The sequence below is a fragment of the Acanthopagrus latus genome, chromosome 23, assembly GCF_904848185.1.
Source record: "Acanthopagrus latus isolate v.2019 chromosome 23, fAcaLat1.1, whole genome shotgun sequence".
NCBI lineage: Eukaryota > Metazoa > Chordata > Actinopteri > Spariformes > Sparidae > Acanthopagrus > Acanthopagrus latus.
The window spans coordinates 14008530-14027729 of NC_051061.1; the positions used below are offsets into that span (position 1 = coordinate 14008530).

Consider the following 19200-nt stretch of genomic DNA (forward strand, 5'->3'; position numbering starts at 1 on the left):
CCAGCCATACTGTAGAATGTACCGAATATGTGTAGATGTTTTAATATCGTTGTTTTCTGATATGATTTTTGGAAATGCTGATGACAATAAAAAACTTGACAATATCTTTGTTGACTATGGGACGAGAGTCGTATGCTGAGCTATGAAAATAGAAGAGAAATCTGTGTTTCAGTAGTATAGATGGTAGAGGGGTTGTTAGTGATACTGATTTCCCTTGTCACATTCAGGAGATTTACGAGCAAAATAACCACATGACACAGTAGGTCAGTAGATGTATGGCTGATAGCTGATATTGGCTGATATTCAATTCAAATCATTATTAACATTTGAAATTGTCCTGCTGTATGTCTATTATAGGTAGGGCTCAGCGTATATGTATGTATATATATATATATAGATATGTAATACAATATGACAGGTAATGCATACTAATTGATGACTCTATTCAATCGAGGTGTGCTGGCTTCAGAGACGTGACTGGAACTGAGGTATAATTAATGTCATAAGTGGATTAATGACTTTTATGAGTCACAATGTCCGTTGAAAAAGGGGCCAAAGGTTCAAAACAATGGCATCATTCAAAAACGATATCAATGGTTTTCCTATTCCGAACACAGAACACACTAAAACTAAAGAGATCGTGAGAAGACTGATGGCAGAGAGGACTCTCCGATCAGTGTGGTTTTCCCTGTCATGACACTGGATGGCAGTGTGCACCTCTCCTATTCTAGTTCACCCTCCGTTAACACTGATCGTACGTGACATGTGCTGCATATCTGGCTGCAGTCAAGACAAGCACAAACACCTGTGAGCAATCCGCCGTGCTGCAACTGACCTCCTGACATCTGTGCACGCTTTCAGCAACTTTGTTCCTCTAAACTGAACCGGCGTCAGCTGTCACTTTCAAAACACAACATGTGGATTTCACAGTATGCACAGGAAGCCTTTGACATTCATCACCTTTTTTCGTCTTTGAGCTAATTAAAAACACGGTGTTGTGGTTTTTTTGTACGAGTTGCCTCTGTAATGAAACACACGACACACACATTTAAATCCACCCACTCTTAACTCTGCTCAAGACATGTTCTTCTTTGACCCTTTGCCTCTTGTTTAATTATAATTACACTGGCAAATGTTGTCTTTGAGAATCACAGAGATGCCCTGCTGCTCACTAGCCCTGATAATCACATGCTACTCATTGGACTGGAAGATGTTTTAATGGATTAACTTGCCATTATCAGGACACAGAATCTGCTTTTGGTGAGGAATTGTTTTAACATTTGCAAACGAATTCTAAAAGAACTCTGAAACTGAGTTAAATGTATTCATTTCACGTCACAGTTTAACCAACCCTTCTGACCTGAGTGCCTTCCTCCTCCATCTGTTTGTTCTCGAAGAGGAAAACTATCGAGTTCTGGTGAGAATGGATGGATAAAGGTCAACCTGTGTTACTGCCATGACTTTCCCTCTGTGTGCTGCACTGCAACACTGCCTGCAGCAAACAACAGTAAAATAGGGTTATTTATGCAAAGTTATAAGACATTTTTATGAGATTCTTCAAGGAGGTTTTCTCAAAAATGCAACGTATCAGACAGAAATCCAATTCTGACTTATTTTGGATTGAAGGAAAGCACTTGTTCTAATGAGGTGGCAGGACATTCTAAGCCTTTACGCAAATAATGTGTAAATTACGTTGGCCCTGAGAGACTCTCTCTGGATGCCAGTGTCTGGTTTGTGTCTCTGTGGGTCATTTAATTTTGAAAGACAAATGACTCTGTAGCATAAAACATTCTAAACATCACCAATATGAACCTGACTTCAAATATTCAAATCAATAACTTAACCTTGAGTATCATTTTATCATTGACTGAAAATGTTTATGTCATGATTTACTTATTATTAAGCTGCCAGAGCTTTTTTCATTTTGACCTATGAACTGACACCTGATTCATGTGATTAATCAGATGGTGATCAGCTGTGGCAATCTTTCGCCTCTTGTTAGATAGAGACATTTTTTGATATCTGGTTTAAAAGTTCGAAGCGACTGCAACGTTGAAATTTGGACTGATTAAAAGCGTCAGTCAAGAATCGGAACCCTGTTGAGATGGTACCGATTAAAAGACCACAACAAGTCGGGCAGTGACGTGTGGGGGCATCCCGTCAATACGCGGCTACTGAAAACGGGATCAACACTGAACTGACTCCTCTCAAACTGAAATTGGTAAGAAACGCAATGTGCTCCGAGTCTACAGAGACGCAACACACAATCGATGCGGCACTGAAATAGACCAATTTCCACTGTTAATTAGGATCTAAGAAAGAACAACGCAATCCTACAAACGTCGTAAACCCAATGAGCCGGCCTCCTTCTATTACACCAGCTGCGAAACAATGGAGACGAGTCCTTTCAGTATGCTCGTCATTCGGCTAAAGCTCATCGACGATGCGCGGCATCGGCACATTACTCACACGAACTTGACCAACCCAATTATAGCCAACGAGACTGAAAAAGTTACAAAGCAAAAACCTGCAGTGTGGAACATTTCCCCTCCCCGCACAGCAGTGAGAGTCATTACACAAACACTGCTACGTGCTCATGATGCCCGTTATTATGATTGCTCTAGTAAACCGGCCTTTGCCCACAGGCTCCAGTTCTGAAACACAGACAGATTTAATGGCAACTCAATCAGCATTGTGTGACCTTGTTTGGCAATCACTTGAATGTCATTTATATGTATGCACTGCACCGGGAGGTTGAAAGCTAACACCGAGGCAGATTATTTGGGCGCTGTGAGGAAAGACACGATTGAGCGGAACCTGGCCATTGAGACTGGTAGACACAGATAAACATGGCCACCTTTCAGCTTCAGGCCGGCACAGAAGAAAAAAAGGTTCAGGCGGAGACACTCGGAGACAGAGGGACACACTGGTTGTAAAGAGAGGAAAGTGAAGAGGAGAAAGAGCTGGGTCTGTTTTCAGAAGCGAGGAGAGATTCACGTCTGATGCTCAGTTGGTTCATCTCGCTGCTCAAATCTGCATCTGCATACCTGCGTCAACAGTCTGGATAAACTGTGGCCGGGTCAGTTTAATCTCTATTCTTCTCATGAAGATTTAGTGATCTGTAAATACTTGCAGTTATCAATTATTTCAGTAATCGGGTACTTTACCAATCTTTTCCACCACTTAATCTAGTAATTGAATGCAAATTTTTATTGAATTACTTTTGCTTTTAAGAGTAAAAGTAATATACAGAAGATTAGATGTGAAAAGCCTCTTAAATGAACAACTAATTGGTATTAAATTAACATTTGTATTGCTCTAATTATACAATGTGCGCTTAAGCAGCCAAGAAAACGAATGAGCCATCTGAAGTTGTTCGAACAGCAAAATCACTACAAACTCATCAATATCTCAGTGGAAACACACGTAAAGCATAAAAACAAACATGATATTCCTGACGTCAAGGCTTATCAATACCACAGTATTTCATCATCTAACCCCCAGGGCAAATTTAATACCACCAGTGCCAATGTAACAGCAGTAATCATCCATGCAAAACACAGCGCGCTATGCTTAACCTGGAATAAACAAAGCCTTGAGGCATGTTATTTGCTTGAAGGCTTTTTAGTAATCGAGTTACTCGAGGAATCGTTACAGCCCTGCGTCAGAACTTAATTTGCTTAGAAATGTATTGGGTTATGTTGGATGGCTATGGGCGAAACTGACTGCTGCTGTCTAGCAAACAGCAGGGAAAAAAGAGTGTAAACCCAGTGAGACCAACATCAAACCCGTCCACGAGTTCAAACACACTGCAAGTGTGTGACACCCCCGTGCTGATGGACAGCATGGGCTGTAAAAGGTGGAGGGAAATTGTTGAGTTAAAACTTGCTGCTGTGACAGAACACGGGTGTGTGGTACTTTAAGCTGTATTGATCCCTCTGGGAAAATGATGCAAAAAAAAAAAAAAGAAAAAAAGAAAAGAAAATGTGTTTCACATTTAAGAGAAAGCCATGGCAATTCTTGTTCACCTAACAACAATATTTCAAAAGCCAGCTGTCGTGTTGTGCTGCGTACGCCAAGGCATTTAGTGGTTCATTTAAAGCAAGGCTACATTAAAACTTCATAAGAAAAGCTAAATAAAATCCTGTGTTTTTGCAACTGTTGTCCAAGGTGAAAATTCTCAAGACCACCAGATTAAAAAGTGAATAGAGCCACAACAACACCCCGCGTCATTCCACTGCTGCTTTCTATAATGACGGAATTTATAAATTAACACAGGTTAACAGGTGAAGGTAACATTTATCAAAAAAAAAAAAAAAACTGTTTCGTTTTTCGTGCCTCACCTTCAATACAAGACATAATCTGTGTAGTCGTGATGGAAAGCCTCCGCTTGGACAGTCTGTAATATTCAACAAATGATGACAAGCAGACATTATTGGTTTGATTGATTTGGTTTCTGCTGTTAACATGGACAGCAACACGCCTTTCTTGAAATTGTGCAACAGACTGGTAGACAATGACAAGCATAGTCCGTCAATAAAACATCGATTGTCTGTCTTTTTCAGCTGCAAAATGAAAAAAAATATAAAACCATCATTGGCTGTGTTGGTGAGATGCCGAACTCTGTTGGTTAAATCATAATCAGGAGCAAAAACTGTTGTTATCAGTTTGTAAGGATTTCTTAGGTGCTGAAAGTTTCGTCTTGTTAAGTGGGTGCTTGATGTGAAAGAAGGTTATATTAAAGGCTGTTTCATTAATTTGTATCATCAATTTATATGTGTGTGCTGAGGGGCTGAATGACATTAAAACACTTCACAAACAACAACAGAATAAAGTAGAAAAAGAACCAAAAAAATGATGATTTGCCATTTTAAACATCCACATCTGCCTCGAATTTCATAAATCCCTATTAAAAGGTGCCACCAAGGTGTCAGTAACTAGTTAGCTCAGTTAGCCATGCAGTTAGCGATCAAGATCTGGAGCTCCAGGAGAGTTTTGGTGGTTTTACCACTAACACGGGAGCTTTGGATCAGAACAGGATTTGTACATAGATCTGTACAAAAATAGAAGTGATGACACAAGACTCCACACACTCCTAATCATGGCAGAATCTGCATGTCAATTAAACTAATCACTTTCGCCTTCATGAAGACATGATTAGTTCGTCCTCAGATCTAAACACAGAACTGAACCTGATTCTGTTACAGTGCATGGTCAATTCATTGCTACGTTCTGCTCTCTGATTTCCCCACTTGTCACACTGGATGCGTTAGGGCGACAAGAAGTGAGATGCAATTTGAAAGCAATATAGGATGCCGAACAAGTTTTTTATGCCCCGGAAAAATTGTGGCACTGAAGAACAACTTAATTTCATTTTCTGAACCTGACAAATCCATCCGTCTTTCTTCTTGATATCAAACGTGAATGTAAAAAAAAAAAAAACAGCCACAATCAGGTGCAAATTATTCCAAGTCAGAAATAATTTTACTTTTGTCCATCCTATGCATTGATTGAGAACTTCTGGGAACTATTGTTTAATTGTCTTAATGTACATTTAGGCACTGTCGTATGTGGGTACATGTGCTATAGAAAGTGGCTTCATAGGCTTTGGATTTAATGAGGCACCCACTACCTCCTTCTCTGATTGCATCACAGTGCCATACTCCAGCACTGCAAGCCCCGTGTGCCAGATTGTGAGAGAAAATGTTACATCATTCGCCCTCTCTAGCTGTGTGACAGCATGACAACTTACATAGTTGGTTATTATTGATTTTCCATGTCAGTGACTGTACTACTCAGAGGGCAGTGTAATTCTAAAATCTACACGCTTTCTTCGAGTCTTACTCAGCAGCATGCCCACGAATGTGGTACACCGAAGGTGGTCATTAAAACGGTTTTCTTTTCCACCTCTCTTTTACAGACTTTCTGGTGAATGCAGGTGATAAGAGACCCTCCTGCAGTCCGCAAGAGGACCTGGTAGACTTATTTTTTAGCAAGACAACAATACCACACATACTGTGCAGTCATAAAGCTAAACAGTGAAATGGCTTCAAAATATCCTGGAGAACTGGCCAAGTCAGACACACAGCCTCAGTCCACTTGAGAATTTGTGGCAGGAAAATTGCTTTTCACTCATGGTCCCTGTGGAACTTGACCGCCTGACAGAGCTCGGGCAGTTCACAAGGAATAATGGAGGAGAAAATGTATTAGATTAGCGGGTCAGTTCATGTGGCTTTTTTAGGGCCGATACCGATAACATGTGACAATGCGTGGGAGGATGTTGCATCAGAGCCAAAGTATAACATTTTACTTGGTTTTATTTAATCAGATTCCAGTTCCTCTTGAATATCTGCCCCGATATAACAGTAACACTCAGGGACTCTTTCTTCACAGATCCTTAGCCGAATGAAAATGTACCACATTCCTCTGTCATTTATGGTCACAGAAGATTCTCTGTCGTCTCATCGGCGTGTTTGACTGAAATATTTGAAATATTAATAAGTTCTTATTTCAGTTTCTTCAGCAATGAATCCTAGAATACCTGTGTCTACAGCTGGTCGTTTGCTTTACCCTGACTTTGAGAGTATAGGATAAAATATGACCAAAGTCATTTTGTGGTAATTAATTTCAATGGCACACCATGTGATCACTTGTGTAGGATTATTTCAGGCATCATTGTACTTCATTGTAATATTCTTTTTTTTATTCAGGGTGCTAATGTGTGAGTGAACCTGTGTTTTTTTTTCATAATTATCATGATGATAATCTAAGATTTTGTGAAAATGCAGTTTTTAGTCAAATTGCATCATCCAATTTTCTCTGGGGAGACACTGGGGAAACTGTTAATTTGTTAATAATTGCCAGGTTTCCTTTTACTACATATTGGTTTGAAAGGGGTGAATGCTTCTGCTGCTATGAAAGAAAGAAAGAAAGAAAGAAAGAAAGAAAGAAAGAAAGAAAGAAAGAAAGAAAGAAAGAAAGAAAAAAGCACCTTCTCATGTTCCGCTCTGGGTTTTATTTTGGAATCCTTTAGCGGAAGTTCGGCTCTTCAGTCCTCTAACTTTGACTCTGTGGATCCGTCCAGGAGCGCTGCTGCAGCCGTCAGCCACAGTTTGAATCTGGCGTCCAGAGAGACGCACCTCTCCTTTCCTATTAAAAAAAAATCTATTCCCTTGTCAAAGTAAACTCAGAACAATTAACTGGATGTGTTTGGGTTTTTTTCCCTCAGTTTCCATCCTGAACTATTTTAGTATTGATGGAGAAGCCGGGGACCCAGCTGGAGAGCTTTTACGCACCGCGCCTGCTGGAGCGTCGATTCAAATGACAGTGTAGGAAAATCAGAAAAGTTTGCTGCATATTAGAGAAGCTGAGTGCGGACTGTGCATCATGAGGTACGGCTTGGTGGTGCTCACTGCTGGGTTTACAGGTTTGCTCAGTTTTAGCCTCCTGGCTGTGGCGATCGGGACCGATTATTGGTACATCATCGATGACAATACAGCCGACCACTCAGGTCCGGGCGACCTGAGCTCACATTCTGGACTGTGGAGGATTATTGAAGGTACGTCAACTCAACTCAAACCCTTTATTGCGGTCTGTAGTTTGTGCGAGATGTCAGTCACAGGGTCTTCAGATGAAATGTGGGTGAGCTGTTAGGAGATTTCGAGACGCTTTGTCGGTGAAACTGTTGTGCGTAAATAAAAAAAAAAAAAAAAAAAGCACTGAAGGTCGGAATTGTAAATTGTTATCTCTGTCATTCCGAGGCAGTCTTGTTCTTGACGCAGGTGTTTACATGCGATCTAATGATCAGGAATCAGATGGTCTGTGATGTTGCAGCGAAGCTCGCCTTGATTCATTCCTCACCACCCGCTCCACTCAGAGAGAAGAACTCAGGTGCGGACGCTTCTCGCATTGGATCTCCAGCTTTTGTACAGAAGAGATGACATGCCAGTGCGGCAAAGAATTGTTTCTCCTCGTTTATCATCCTTCATCAGACTAGATGTATTACATCCCCCCCCCCCCTTTCCAGCCATGTGGCAACTCCCCCCTCACATCTGGATCAGCCCCCTGCAGGCAGCAGCTGCAGGTGAACAGACAGGAGGCTGCAGAGAATGAGATAAGGGATTTTTTTTTTTTTTTTCTCGACACAGCTGCAACACAATTTGCTCACTGGCTGGGCATCTTGGTTCCCAGAGGGGTCCAGCACAGTTTACCCAGAGAGCTCAAACACACGCTGACATAACAATTCTCATTGCAAAAGCTGCCACACATGCAGGGGCCGAACAAATATATGTCTTCAATTGATTGGACTCATCTAACCGTGCAGTGCTTTTTATATGTCTACAACCATCATCTTCTTTTTCATTGTTTGGTCTCCAGTAACAATTTTGCCAAGTCTTGGATCTCCCTCCTGTCCGCTTCTGTCATATCTTGACCTTTTTCCTTGACATTTACAGGCGCGAACAGCAGCTCAGTCATCCCTTCTTTCACAGCCAATCTGACCAGCCTGTCGCCATCAGACAGGCACCTTCTGGGTGAGTGGTGTTTTTTTTTTGTTTGTTTGTTTGCTTGTTTATCGGCTGACATATGTGGCGATAATGAAGTGGATTTAAAAAGTAGCGAGTCAGCCCGCGGATGAAATGACGTTTACAAGGAACAGTTTTCTATTAGAAAAAAAAATCCAATCCAATAAGCAACTGTGCACATTATGCAAAGGATGGCATATGTTCTGAAAGAGTCCCTGTTCGCAGCTTTGTCAAGGAAATGGAACACAGTTGTCAGAAGCCATCTGAAGCGAGTCTTCACACACTGCAAGTTGATTTTCATACCCTACTTACCAGTGGGAGTGAATGGCTCCCTGGATGGCAGAAATCAGTCTGAGAATCTAAACTGATCTTGGAAGTGGTCGCACTCGGCAGCAATCTTGAATCCAACTGACATGAAGTGAAGACACTGTGTCAGGCTCAGTCCTTTTAAAGGTGCACCACGTAGTTTTGGGGAACAGAATTTTAATCAGAAGAGAAAGATCCTTATTGACTGATATTTTTATGCCCAAACAAACAAAATAAACAAACTAAATGTCTTTTGTTTTCATGACTGAATAAACAAACTGACATTAAAAGACATCACAGTTTCACGGTTTATATGTGGCGGACCCTGCCACCTTTCTAGCCCCAAACAGTGTTCTGGCAACCTTATTTTCCTCTAGGAACAGCTTTGAAAACTTAAATGTTTGTAGTATTACTTCATTAATATTTTGAGTTTGCTGAACTACACAGTTCCATTAACAACACTAACCAGTGTGCGTTTGTATGCGCATGTGTGTGTCTGCAGGCTTGCACAGGGTGGTGGTCATCATGTTGCCTCTCAGCCTGGTCCTCCTGGTGTTCGGCTGGATCTTTGGGCTCGTCAGTTCGTTGGCCGGCAGTCCAAACCTGCTGGCCGGATCAGCATCCTACGTTCTCTTCTGCAGTAAGTCCAGACAGAATTTTCATTTGATTAGTTCTGCGGAGCCTGTAGCAATTGCATGTGCTCTCCATGTAAGCTGGTCTCTTTTGCAGGTGCCTGAGAAAGTGCCTGTGTGTGTGTTGATGATGAATATAACGGAACATGATGGGCCTCAACTGATGGCGCCTCAAAGCAACAGCAACGTGTCTTTTCAGGAATCGTGACCTGGTTACTCAAAATAATCAACAGACCTTGTTGTGAGCAGGTTTATTTAGGAACTAACACATTTGCAGCAGGAAAGGTGCATGTTGTTGCACTTCGGTGAGAATGTACAATAACGGCGATAAGGACATGTTGTTACGGACAGAGATTTTCAGAGGTCCTGTTGTGAACAGAGGTTTCCTAAGATCTAGGTCACAGGTCATCAAGAACTATTGGGTGGACTGATGTTCTCCATCGACCGACTGCAATCAGTCAGCTGGGCAGCTATATGAGGGGTTTGCAGTTCCTCTGCTAAGTTAGTTGTGAGTGTATGTTGGTTGGTTGGTTTTCTGTGCTTTATGTTTGAGTGAAAATCTAAGTTGAGTGTGTTTGAGGTTCTTCATTTGGCCAGTTTTAATACATTTTGTCCCCGCCCCCCACCCCATCCAGTGACTCCGAGTTCATCTTTGGTTTTTGGGTCCAATCCTTTTGTCCGTCAATCATTTTCAATCATACTTTTTTAAAGTGATGAATACAAAATTCACCATGCTAAGACCTGTTGTCCCCTGTGTATGTGACACCTATGACTCAGATGGACAAATAAAACGACAGGTAAGAGAGAAAATATGCTTTTTTTCATTTTAAGGCAACTTCTGAATCCTCATTGCAGTGTCCCTTGACTGAGGAGTGTGCTGGCGCATACCGAGGGATGATGAGCAAACAGGCAATAGTGTTGTGTAAATGTCGTACCTTGCTTTTGGCTGCTGTAGCTAGAATCCGCGGCTACACTCCACATTCCTCTGTGTGGACTTTCAGAAACCCATTCAGCTAAATTGAGTCTGGTAATGATCTTTTCGCTCACTCTGTTATTAGAGTGGCTGACGATAGGGATTATATGGTATTAAGGAGGAGGAACACCTTCAGAGTGGTGTTACTGCACCGTGCACGGCTGTTTGTCAGAGAAGTCACTGATTAACTCAAGACCTCCACTTCTAATTATTGCAGAACTGTGTGTGATGGTCGTGCTGCTCTGACAGAGACTCCAATAATTAACAGTTTTGACACCTTTTTTTTCCCCCGAAACACTGCTTTTCTGCAGAATTGTAACTTGAGGCCATGATCTACCGATTCCATGTTTTCCTTCGCACTTGCCAGTCAGATTTGCATAAAACAAATCAAATCATAATCGCAAGCTGGTTCCTGATGAGGCTGAGCAGCTGATTTTAGACAACAAACAACCAAATGTTCTCTCTACAGATCTGGACATAATTAGCAGTATTGATCAAAGCATCTGGAGTAATTGCTGATCCTGGTGAAGTGGCACAAAATTGCAGAGGACCTTGTCCCTGATTGAAAGATTTGGTCAGACTGTGTCCTTTTTGTACAATTTTAGTATGATGTAGACTGTATAAATAGAACGTTTAGACCATTCAACCACGAGGCTGACGCATGTGTGGTTTTGAGTGAAGTGTCTTAAAAACATTTGGATGTATTGCCATGAAACTGGAACACGCTGACGTTCAGGACACATTTTAATAACTCATTGTGAGCATGTTGCCATGTCTGCATCAGCATTTAGCCCAAAGCACCCCAGCCCAAGCCTCCCATGTCCCCTGCCATCTCGCTTATCCTACACCATCACATTCTGTGGTCAAGTTGCAATAATGAATATTAGGGATGGTAAGATTCACCGATTCGTATCAATACATCTGTACGAAAATTTACGATGTGGTAATCGATAGCGTCAAGTGCACATTGGTTAAAAATCTGGATGAACTCGAGATGTATCATGTATAAAATCTCTGCTTCGATAAAAAACAACATGAATCTGTGCTTATTTAATTTAGAAGTAGGACCAAGTGCTTGTTTGAGTTCTTCTCACCACGGCCGTCATCAGCCAATTTAGCCAGAGTCTCGCCTCGCACAAGTTGGAGGCAGGGTGACCAGAGCGCCGCACAGCAGGCTTGAAATCAGAGGCAGTCAGAGAGAAAGTAAGCATGGATGAAGAAGAGATACTCACAGTCTCTTACAAGTCTGGTGTTTTGGGACACTTCAGCTTTTATAAGACATGGTCAGCTTAAGAAAACATGCCATCTGTAAAATGTGCCATGTTGCGATTAAACGGAAATGGAGAGTAATCTGTTTATCTGTACAGCAATCTGTACAACTTTTGCATTCATTCAGCAGCTTGTAACTGCCAAAAGGCACCACTGTTTTGAGTTTAGGGAATTCTCCCATTGTCCCTGTTAAAAGTGTGAAGTACACTGTAGAAATATCGTATCGCATCATATTGTATCGTATCGTGTCACGCTGTATCGCCTTATAGGTGGGAGAATCATATCCGATCTTATTGGTGGTTGTTTCTTATGAGTCTTTAATGTATTGTATCGTTGGCAGTGTATCGAGATGCGTATCGTATCACCTCAGTGTTAAAAATGCACATCCCTAATGAATATGCAACATTTAGTTACGCTCTCAAAATAAAGGCACCAAAACCACTTGAGAAAAAGATCATTGTTTGGCTCAGAATAACTGAGTGTAAGACTGAGACATCAGAGACATTGGGCCTTTCTGATGTTGTTGTCTTGCTCAGATTGTGCTTATTTCATCATTTTCTGCCTAATTTTTGTGCCTCTCTTGTGAAGAAGATGATTTTTGTCTATTTCAATTGTGTTTATTGTTGTTATTTCTGACTTTGTTGTGTTGTAGTCTTCAGTTATCAAATTACTTCTGAGCTGCTCATTTGAAACAAAATCCCAAAGCTGAAAAGGGTGTTTTGTCTTTAAAATTGACAGGATGCTCTGTGCTATTCCCGTGTCTGACCTCCTGCCTGACTCGATCTGCTCTGTCTGCTTCTGGAAAAAAAATATTCTCCCGGTCTCTACGGGAAACAACAACAGAGCTAGTAACCTGCACGCTGAAAATAGCAAGTCACCCTCATATAGGTTACACTAATATGTTTGCTCGAGCCTAAACAAGCTTGCACTTGCATCCTTTAATTAGCGTGGAAATAGACATTTTAATGCCATGGCGTTGTGTTCGCGGCCATGCCCGACCAGTCAAAAATAGAAATCAGAGATGCATTTGAGAAAACATTGAAAATCACATAATAAACCAATTTTAACCTTTACCAGGGTTAGGAACTATTTCACCACACTCAGCTGGTGATATTTTTTACTTTATCACTCGGCCAGGTAAGAATCTGCCAGATGAAAATGAGTATCAGCCTATATAATGACCCTGGAGACAGCCCTTTGAGCAGAAAACCTCTACGATTGTGCTGTACAGACCTGGATCCACTGTCACATATTCATCAGCAGCACAGTAACAGAGGGATGTTTTTCTTCCTTCACCATGACAGGTTCAATGGCCTTGTCGCAATTACACAAGAAAAATATAATAACCACCAGCGAATGAATTTGAGCTGAGGTGGGAACTTAAAGGGAATGATCTTGAATCTTGATTTTGGTCAGCCTGAGAGTGAACGCATGAATCTGTCACAGAAATAGAAGGTATTATTATACCTCATCATCTGTGCTGACAGGCCCAGCTTCCTGTGTCACACAAAAAAGGACAGCTAAATTCATGCTTTGCACAGAGTGTCATGTCCACTTCTCGCCATAAAAAGACACGTCCACTCATCTGAAAACCTCCTCTGACAAATGAAAACGGGAAATGGGCTGAAGAGTTTTCTTTTTTTCACCTTTGCCCTTTTGAGTTTGAGAAATGGTGAGCTGAAACACAAATTTTATGTTGATCTATGCATCAGTAGGTCCATGAAATCCTCCTCTGAGCTCTCACGTCACATATTAGAGAGCTGATGAACCTGTCTGAGTCTCTTGGAATATGAAATTGGGCTAAATTGACATTTTCATCTTTAACAGCTTCGACTCTGCAACTCAAGGTTGTTTTACAAAACAATCTTCACCCCATTAAAATGGTTTTGCTTTTTCTGAGTGAGTGCATTAGATGTTCAGCAAGTCCACCGCGGAACTAAAGGTTAAATCTTTCCATGCAGAGGTCTAATCAGGTCCAAGGAAAAAACTGTAATCAGGTGTACTAATCAGCAGAGTTATTTTCTCTGATGTTCTCAGGCAGACTTCCACTCATCTATAATTTAACATGTTTCACTCCATGTAAAAATGGTGTACCTGTAGAACCCACAGTGCCTTTCTTTCTTTTTTTCTTTCTTTCTTTCGGATTAATTCCCTCCGATGTAAGACAATGGGGAAATGTTATCCATGTAACCACAGCTAATGACACTGACCCAGATAGACATATTCCTTGCAACGCAGCTGGATCTGCAAGATCACGTAAATCAGGTTGTCATGCAAATCCATCTATATCCAGGCTTTAAGGTGCCTATTTGTCACCAGAACAAACTGGCACTGAACCAGTCAGCGTCCTTTTAAGAACAACCAGCAGCTAGAGACTCTAGAAACGGTGAGAGAAGCGACTGTTTGTCAGTAGCAGCTCCTCAAGACATGCTATCAACACGCTATCAACATGACTGGAGAGTATGTTTCATTAACAGACCAAAAAAGACCAAAAAATGAGGGTTGGACTGTAGTCTCACTTCCACCACTAGCTGTGACTCTGTATCTAATGTGGCTCAGCCGCTCACAAGGGGAAAATATTAAGAGCAGCACTACAGTCCATCATGTCAACTGTGTCACATCATGTTTTTTTTTCTTACTGCAAAAATTTATCGTAGTTTTTTCTTATTCTGAAGTTTAACATCAAAATAATAAATAAATTAAGACTTCAGTTGAGAGAAACTGGGAAAAAAATATTTTTCCACAAAACTTTCAAGCAAAAATTTCACCATAAAAGCCTTGTTAAAAAATGGGAGGTTTCTGTCCACTGAAACGCTAGAGGGCTTTTCTTGATTGACATTTCTTGATGTTTTCGTTCCTCTCCCCTGTCTGGCTTTAGTAAGAGGTTGTTTACCAAATGGCTCCACTGGTGGTTAAGCTCTCCATCTGTTATAGACATGGACAGACAGATGGTACGTCCAATTATCTGCCAAGCATTCTTTGAAAGTGCCTGTCCTTTTATAAAACCCTTTCTGCCGGCTTCTTTCCAGATACGGTTCTGCGTTACAAACCATCTGGTGCGTCATGTCAGAGAAGTCCAAGATTGTGATTTTTAATGATCAGAAGTTAATGGAGGTTAACAAGCACATGGAAATGTCCAGGGTTCAGTGGTTCTGCCTTCCATGTTGCCACAGTAAAGGTCAGTCTGGATAGTGCCTGTAGCGGTGACTGCTCGATATTAAATGGGTTTGGGGTTTGACAGTCAGTGTGTTATTCCTTCCAACCACCCTCTGTGCCGTTATCCAAGATGCTTCATATGAATTTTAGGAAGAAAAGAAGAGGAAATTACCCTTTTCACAACTTGTAGTTGAGTCGTAAATAATGTGATTAAATTCAGAGGCAGCTTGCTGAAATAATTTGGGCTTGACTGAGAAAAATTGCTTTAAATCTTTAATGCTTTCGGATAATACTAATTGTTTCCAATTATCAGGCTAAAGAATCTATATCATCTAATAGCAGCCACAGATTTAAATGAAGACAATTATGTTTGAATACGATTATTTTCCAATTAAACTAACCAGTTTTTACAACAAGGTCGTTAAGCCACAAATCCATTAATAAATGACGGTGAATTTGGGATTTTCTTTCCAATGGTGCCATGTATCTGTTTTCAGGTCTTTTCACCTTGACTGGCCTGTGCATCTACATCAAATACTCCAACCAGGCCATGGAGAACTTCAAGCAGGTCGCGCCCCAGGAGAGCCTCGTCGATGTGGACATGTCCTACGGCTGGTCCATGGCCGCAGCTTGGGTCTCCTACAGCCTGGAGGTGACCACTGGCCTGCTGCTCATGCTGGCTGCCAGAATAACTCAGATGAAGGGACACTATGAGTCTGGTGTAGCCATCGCCATGTTATAGGTTCATGCTTTTATTTATTTATATATTTATTTATTTATTTATTTAAGAGTAAAAGACAGCTTTGGCGCTGTCAAACATGTCAAGGGCCGAGGCAACAAAATGTAGGCGTGAGCTCTTGTTTCATAACTGCAGCCATAGACGCAGAGATGTTGAATAAGTGACGATGTATGCACACGTGTGTCTTTGTTCTCCCCGGCTTGTTGTGAGCCCTGCTATCTTTTGTCCATTGTCCTAGTCCACATGATGGTGGAAATGCATCCGCACAAAAAGAAAAAGACGTATTATCCATTTAGAGTATAATTACTGCATAGATTAGCAGCATTTTTTTTCTTTTTTTATGCCACTGAAGTGTCATTCAGTCGTTTCAGCCTTGTGTTACCATATTCCAATCAATATACATGTAAAGCTTATCACCATTGTGTTATGTATTAGGTTTGTTGGTTACATTTTAGTCACTTTTGGTGAGATGTGTCTTGAAATATTTTTTTTAATTGACAGAAAACAGCTTCATCCAAGACCCAAATGCAAAGGCACAGCTTTGCAATATGAGCTCAGCGGAGAAAGGAAGAGTGTCGTCGATTGGTGTCATTTTTATTTTATGTTTTTACAGTCGCTATATAAGGTTATTCGACTTGAGGACACCTGCATCTCCTCCGCACCCCTATCTTTCAGTGTATTTAAATGTGGTTCAAATCAGTGGCTCGGGATATTAGGTTAAAGCGAAGATATTGCTGATTCGGCAGCACAGAACCACCAAGCAAGGGAGCCACTGACACTCTAGCAGACAGTCGCATCTGCTGCCTCGTTGGTCCATGTGTGAGAAGAAATTTGCCATTTTCACAGCTTTTGAGAAGCAGTAGACATTTTGGTCGATGTTAGATGTAGAAGTTAAGAAAATTATGGCTACTTTGTGCCTTCTGCTTACAAACTTCTGTGCCCAGCCTCCTCGCAGACACATTAATCATGCAAACGGGGCTGAGAATAAGGACACTCTGGGGGAACCTGCAAGCTGGTTTCAGCAGTACAGAAAATGTGCATGTGTTGCTGCTTGCTTTGCAGCAGCTAATGGCTAGATGTTGTAATATTCTGTCTTTGCTGTTGGGTTCTAGACACGAGACTTGTCCTCTCTGCATACTGTGAGAAAAAACAGCACTGTGTAAATGCAACGTTGCGTGCTTTGAATTCCATAAAAACAAACCTTGCTTACGAACTCCTTTTGTGAACAGAATGGCTTAGCCTTTTTTGTTTTTATAATTTACTGTGACAGCAATAAAACAGGAATCCAGCTGTAGGTCAATACTTGAAGTAGGAGGCAGAGAAAAGGCCACATTCACCAAATGCTTTCAGATTTCAGTGAGTAATTTAATCAAATTGATGGATGTACTGAAGAATTGGAGATCAGATTGCATCGTGCTCATCCATGCACTGTATATTTGTTTTAGCTATAATAAAAAAATGAGAGAACACGTCTTGCGGTTAGTGAAACATTGAGGAAATTGCTTCTTATGTTGAAAGTGGGACTTCCTGCCTCTGAATGTAAATGATGCACATCGGGACTGAGGGCAGACAGATAAACAACTGTGTAAAGATTTTTAGAATCTCTGATCAATACGCTGTAACACTGTTGACTGTAAATGTAAAATTAATTCAAACAGAGGTGTTGTGGCAACAGTGAAGATCCATGCTTTCTTGCCTTTTATGAGGTTGCTGCAAAAGCTGATTTGAGAGGTAAAGAAGACAGTATGACAAAGACATGAATGGAGCGTACAAAGCATCCAAAAATACTTTGCAAGAGCTTTTTTTTTTTTTCTTGCAAACAAAAAGACAAAAAAGTGCTTTTAAGAGAAATACGGAATGTACAACAACTAAAACTCTAAACAGAAATAAACTCCACAGGGTTCCAATTAAACAGAAGTCAAGCTCAAGTACAAGTACCACCTATGACACACTGCTTTCCACTGGTTTCCCATTAACACAAGTTTGTACCGGAACATTTTTGACTCATCCATGACTGATTGTTGCACTTAAAACAAGAGTGAGAACATGCTGTGAGCGGCAAAGTATAAAAGCCAGGACTACCGAGCAAATTCTATTCATGTTGGGAGAAGACATCTGGAGCAAAAGGCGGACTTCCTTTTTGCGTGTTGGCCGAAAGCTTTGTTGCAGTCCAATGATCTGCAGTGTGAGTGTTTCCTGACAGCTTTACAGGAATTTTCAACTGAGTTGCCAGAATAAATGTTGGCAAAGTATGTTTCTGCATAACCACAAACTCTGCGTGTCTCTTTGTTGTAACTTCAATTAAAACTTTCTTCCTTTGTCAAAATGCTGTGCTTAGCTCTGGTTAGGTTTAGCAAGGCATGATAGTTTGGCTTAAAATACCTGTTTTGGTCACCGCAGAAACAATTGGAGTTAGTCCAGTTTCTTGTTAAAAAAATAACCTGTTTTGTCAGCATCAAAAATGGTGGGAAATGATTTGACTTACCATGAAAAAAATGCCTGTTTTGTTCAGCACAAAAACAACTAGAGATGGCCCGCCTTTCCCTGAAAACCATCTGGTTAGGTTGCCAAAAAACCAGCTGAAGATGATCCAATGCCCCCCCCCCCCCCAGACTCAAAATACAGCCTATAATCAAATTTGAAATGTTGGCCAAATGTGTATAATTTGTTTTAGTCGAGAAAAGCTCAGGGAAAGAAGAACTTTATTGATGCGTGGAAAGGTTTAGCAGTTGCAGAGATCCACTTCGGACTAATAGTGCCATTAGTAAGTGGAATTTTCGACCTGAAACACACTTCTAAATTACGCTGCTCAGTGTTACAATGGGAGAAAAACAGTGTTTGTAGATGTTGCAGAGGCTATAGTATTAAAAGGTGTGCTTATGTTTGCCTAAGTGTGATTTGCTATGTGATTTAATGTCTCTCAGCCAGTGAATCAAAATCCAAACCATAAAACATTGTGTCCACTCAGCTGTTTGTTTGCAGCCTCCTGCCCAGTAATCCTGCCTCGGATGGTACAGAGAGCGGAGAGCTGTAAACGAAGGACCAAAGCACAGCGTCTCCGTCTTGCAGCCTCCCTTTTATATATTAGGCCGGCAGAAATCGCATTAAACTTTTATGGAACATAATAACTCAATCCACACTGGCAGAAGAACAGCAAATTTGGTACTCGGCCATTACTCTTTTGGTTTGTGTCCTTGTCCTTGATGGAGTGCAGTAATTTTCCCTTTTGGACAACCTCTAGGCTCCCAGTGTGAAGAAGTTATTGAAGAGACCAAACTTATTTTTATATCAGAAATTCTCACTCAAACTTTTTCCTTGGGCAGCTGTTTTTTTTTTTTATTTTAAAGACTCACAAAAAAGTGATCAGTCATACACCCATGAATTAAACCCTGTTTGTGTAGTGAGACAACCCAATTACCAGAATACATGTTGGTGTACTTTTCTGCCACCCACGGTTATATCATGACTTTATGTTTGATATTGTAATCTGTATTGTTTTGTAACATTTGAGTTGCAGAGTTTTTGGAGGGGCAGGTATGTGTGAAACACAGGTGGAGGAACATGTGCAATGAGGATGTAGTGAACCCTGACAGAGCGGAGTTA

The 19200-nt window shown here is 41.0% G+C and overlaps 1 protein-coding gene and 1 long non-coding RNA gene across 2 annotated transcripts in view; one reads left to right on the forward strand and one right to left on the reverse strand.

Annotated features, from left to right (window-relative positions):
• The first annotated feature begins 1286 nt into the window (after positions 1–1286).
• Positions 1287–18158, forward strand: LOC119013902 (transmembrane protein 235). The gene is made up of 6 exons (XM_037088814.1): positions 1287–1417; positions 7034–7558; positions 8454–8531; positions 9331–9468; positions 15356–15600; positions 16099–18158. Exons 2-5 carry the CDS (start codon positions 7387–7389, stop codon positions 15598–15600), a joined length of 633 nt encoding a protein of 210 aa, XP_036944709.1. The 5' UTR covers positions 1287–1417; positions 7034–7386; the 3' UTR covers positions 16099–18158.
• The window catches only part of LOC119013906, a 62439-nt gene continuing 52616 nt past the window's right edge, over positions 9378–19200 (reverse strand). The window contains exon 4 of the long non-coding RNA XR_005072852.1: positions 9378–9463. This is a non-coding gene — a long non-coding RNA (uncharacterized LOC119013906). The remainder of the gene's footprint in view (positions 9464–19200) is intronic.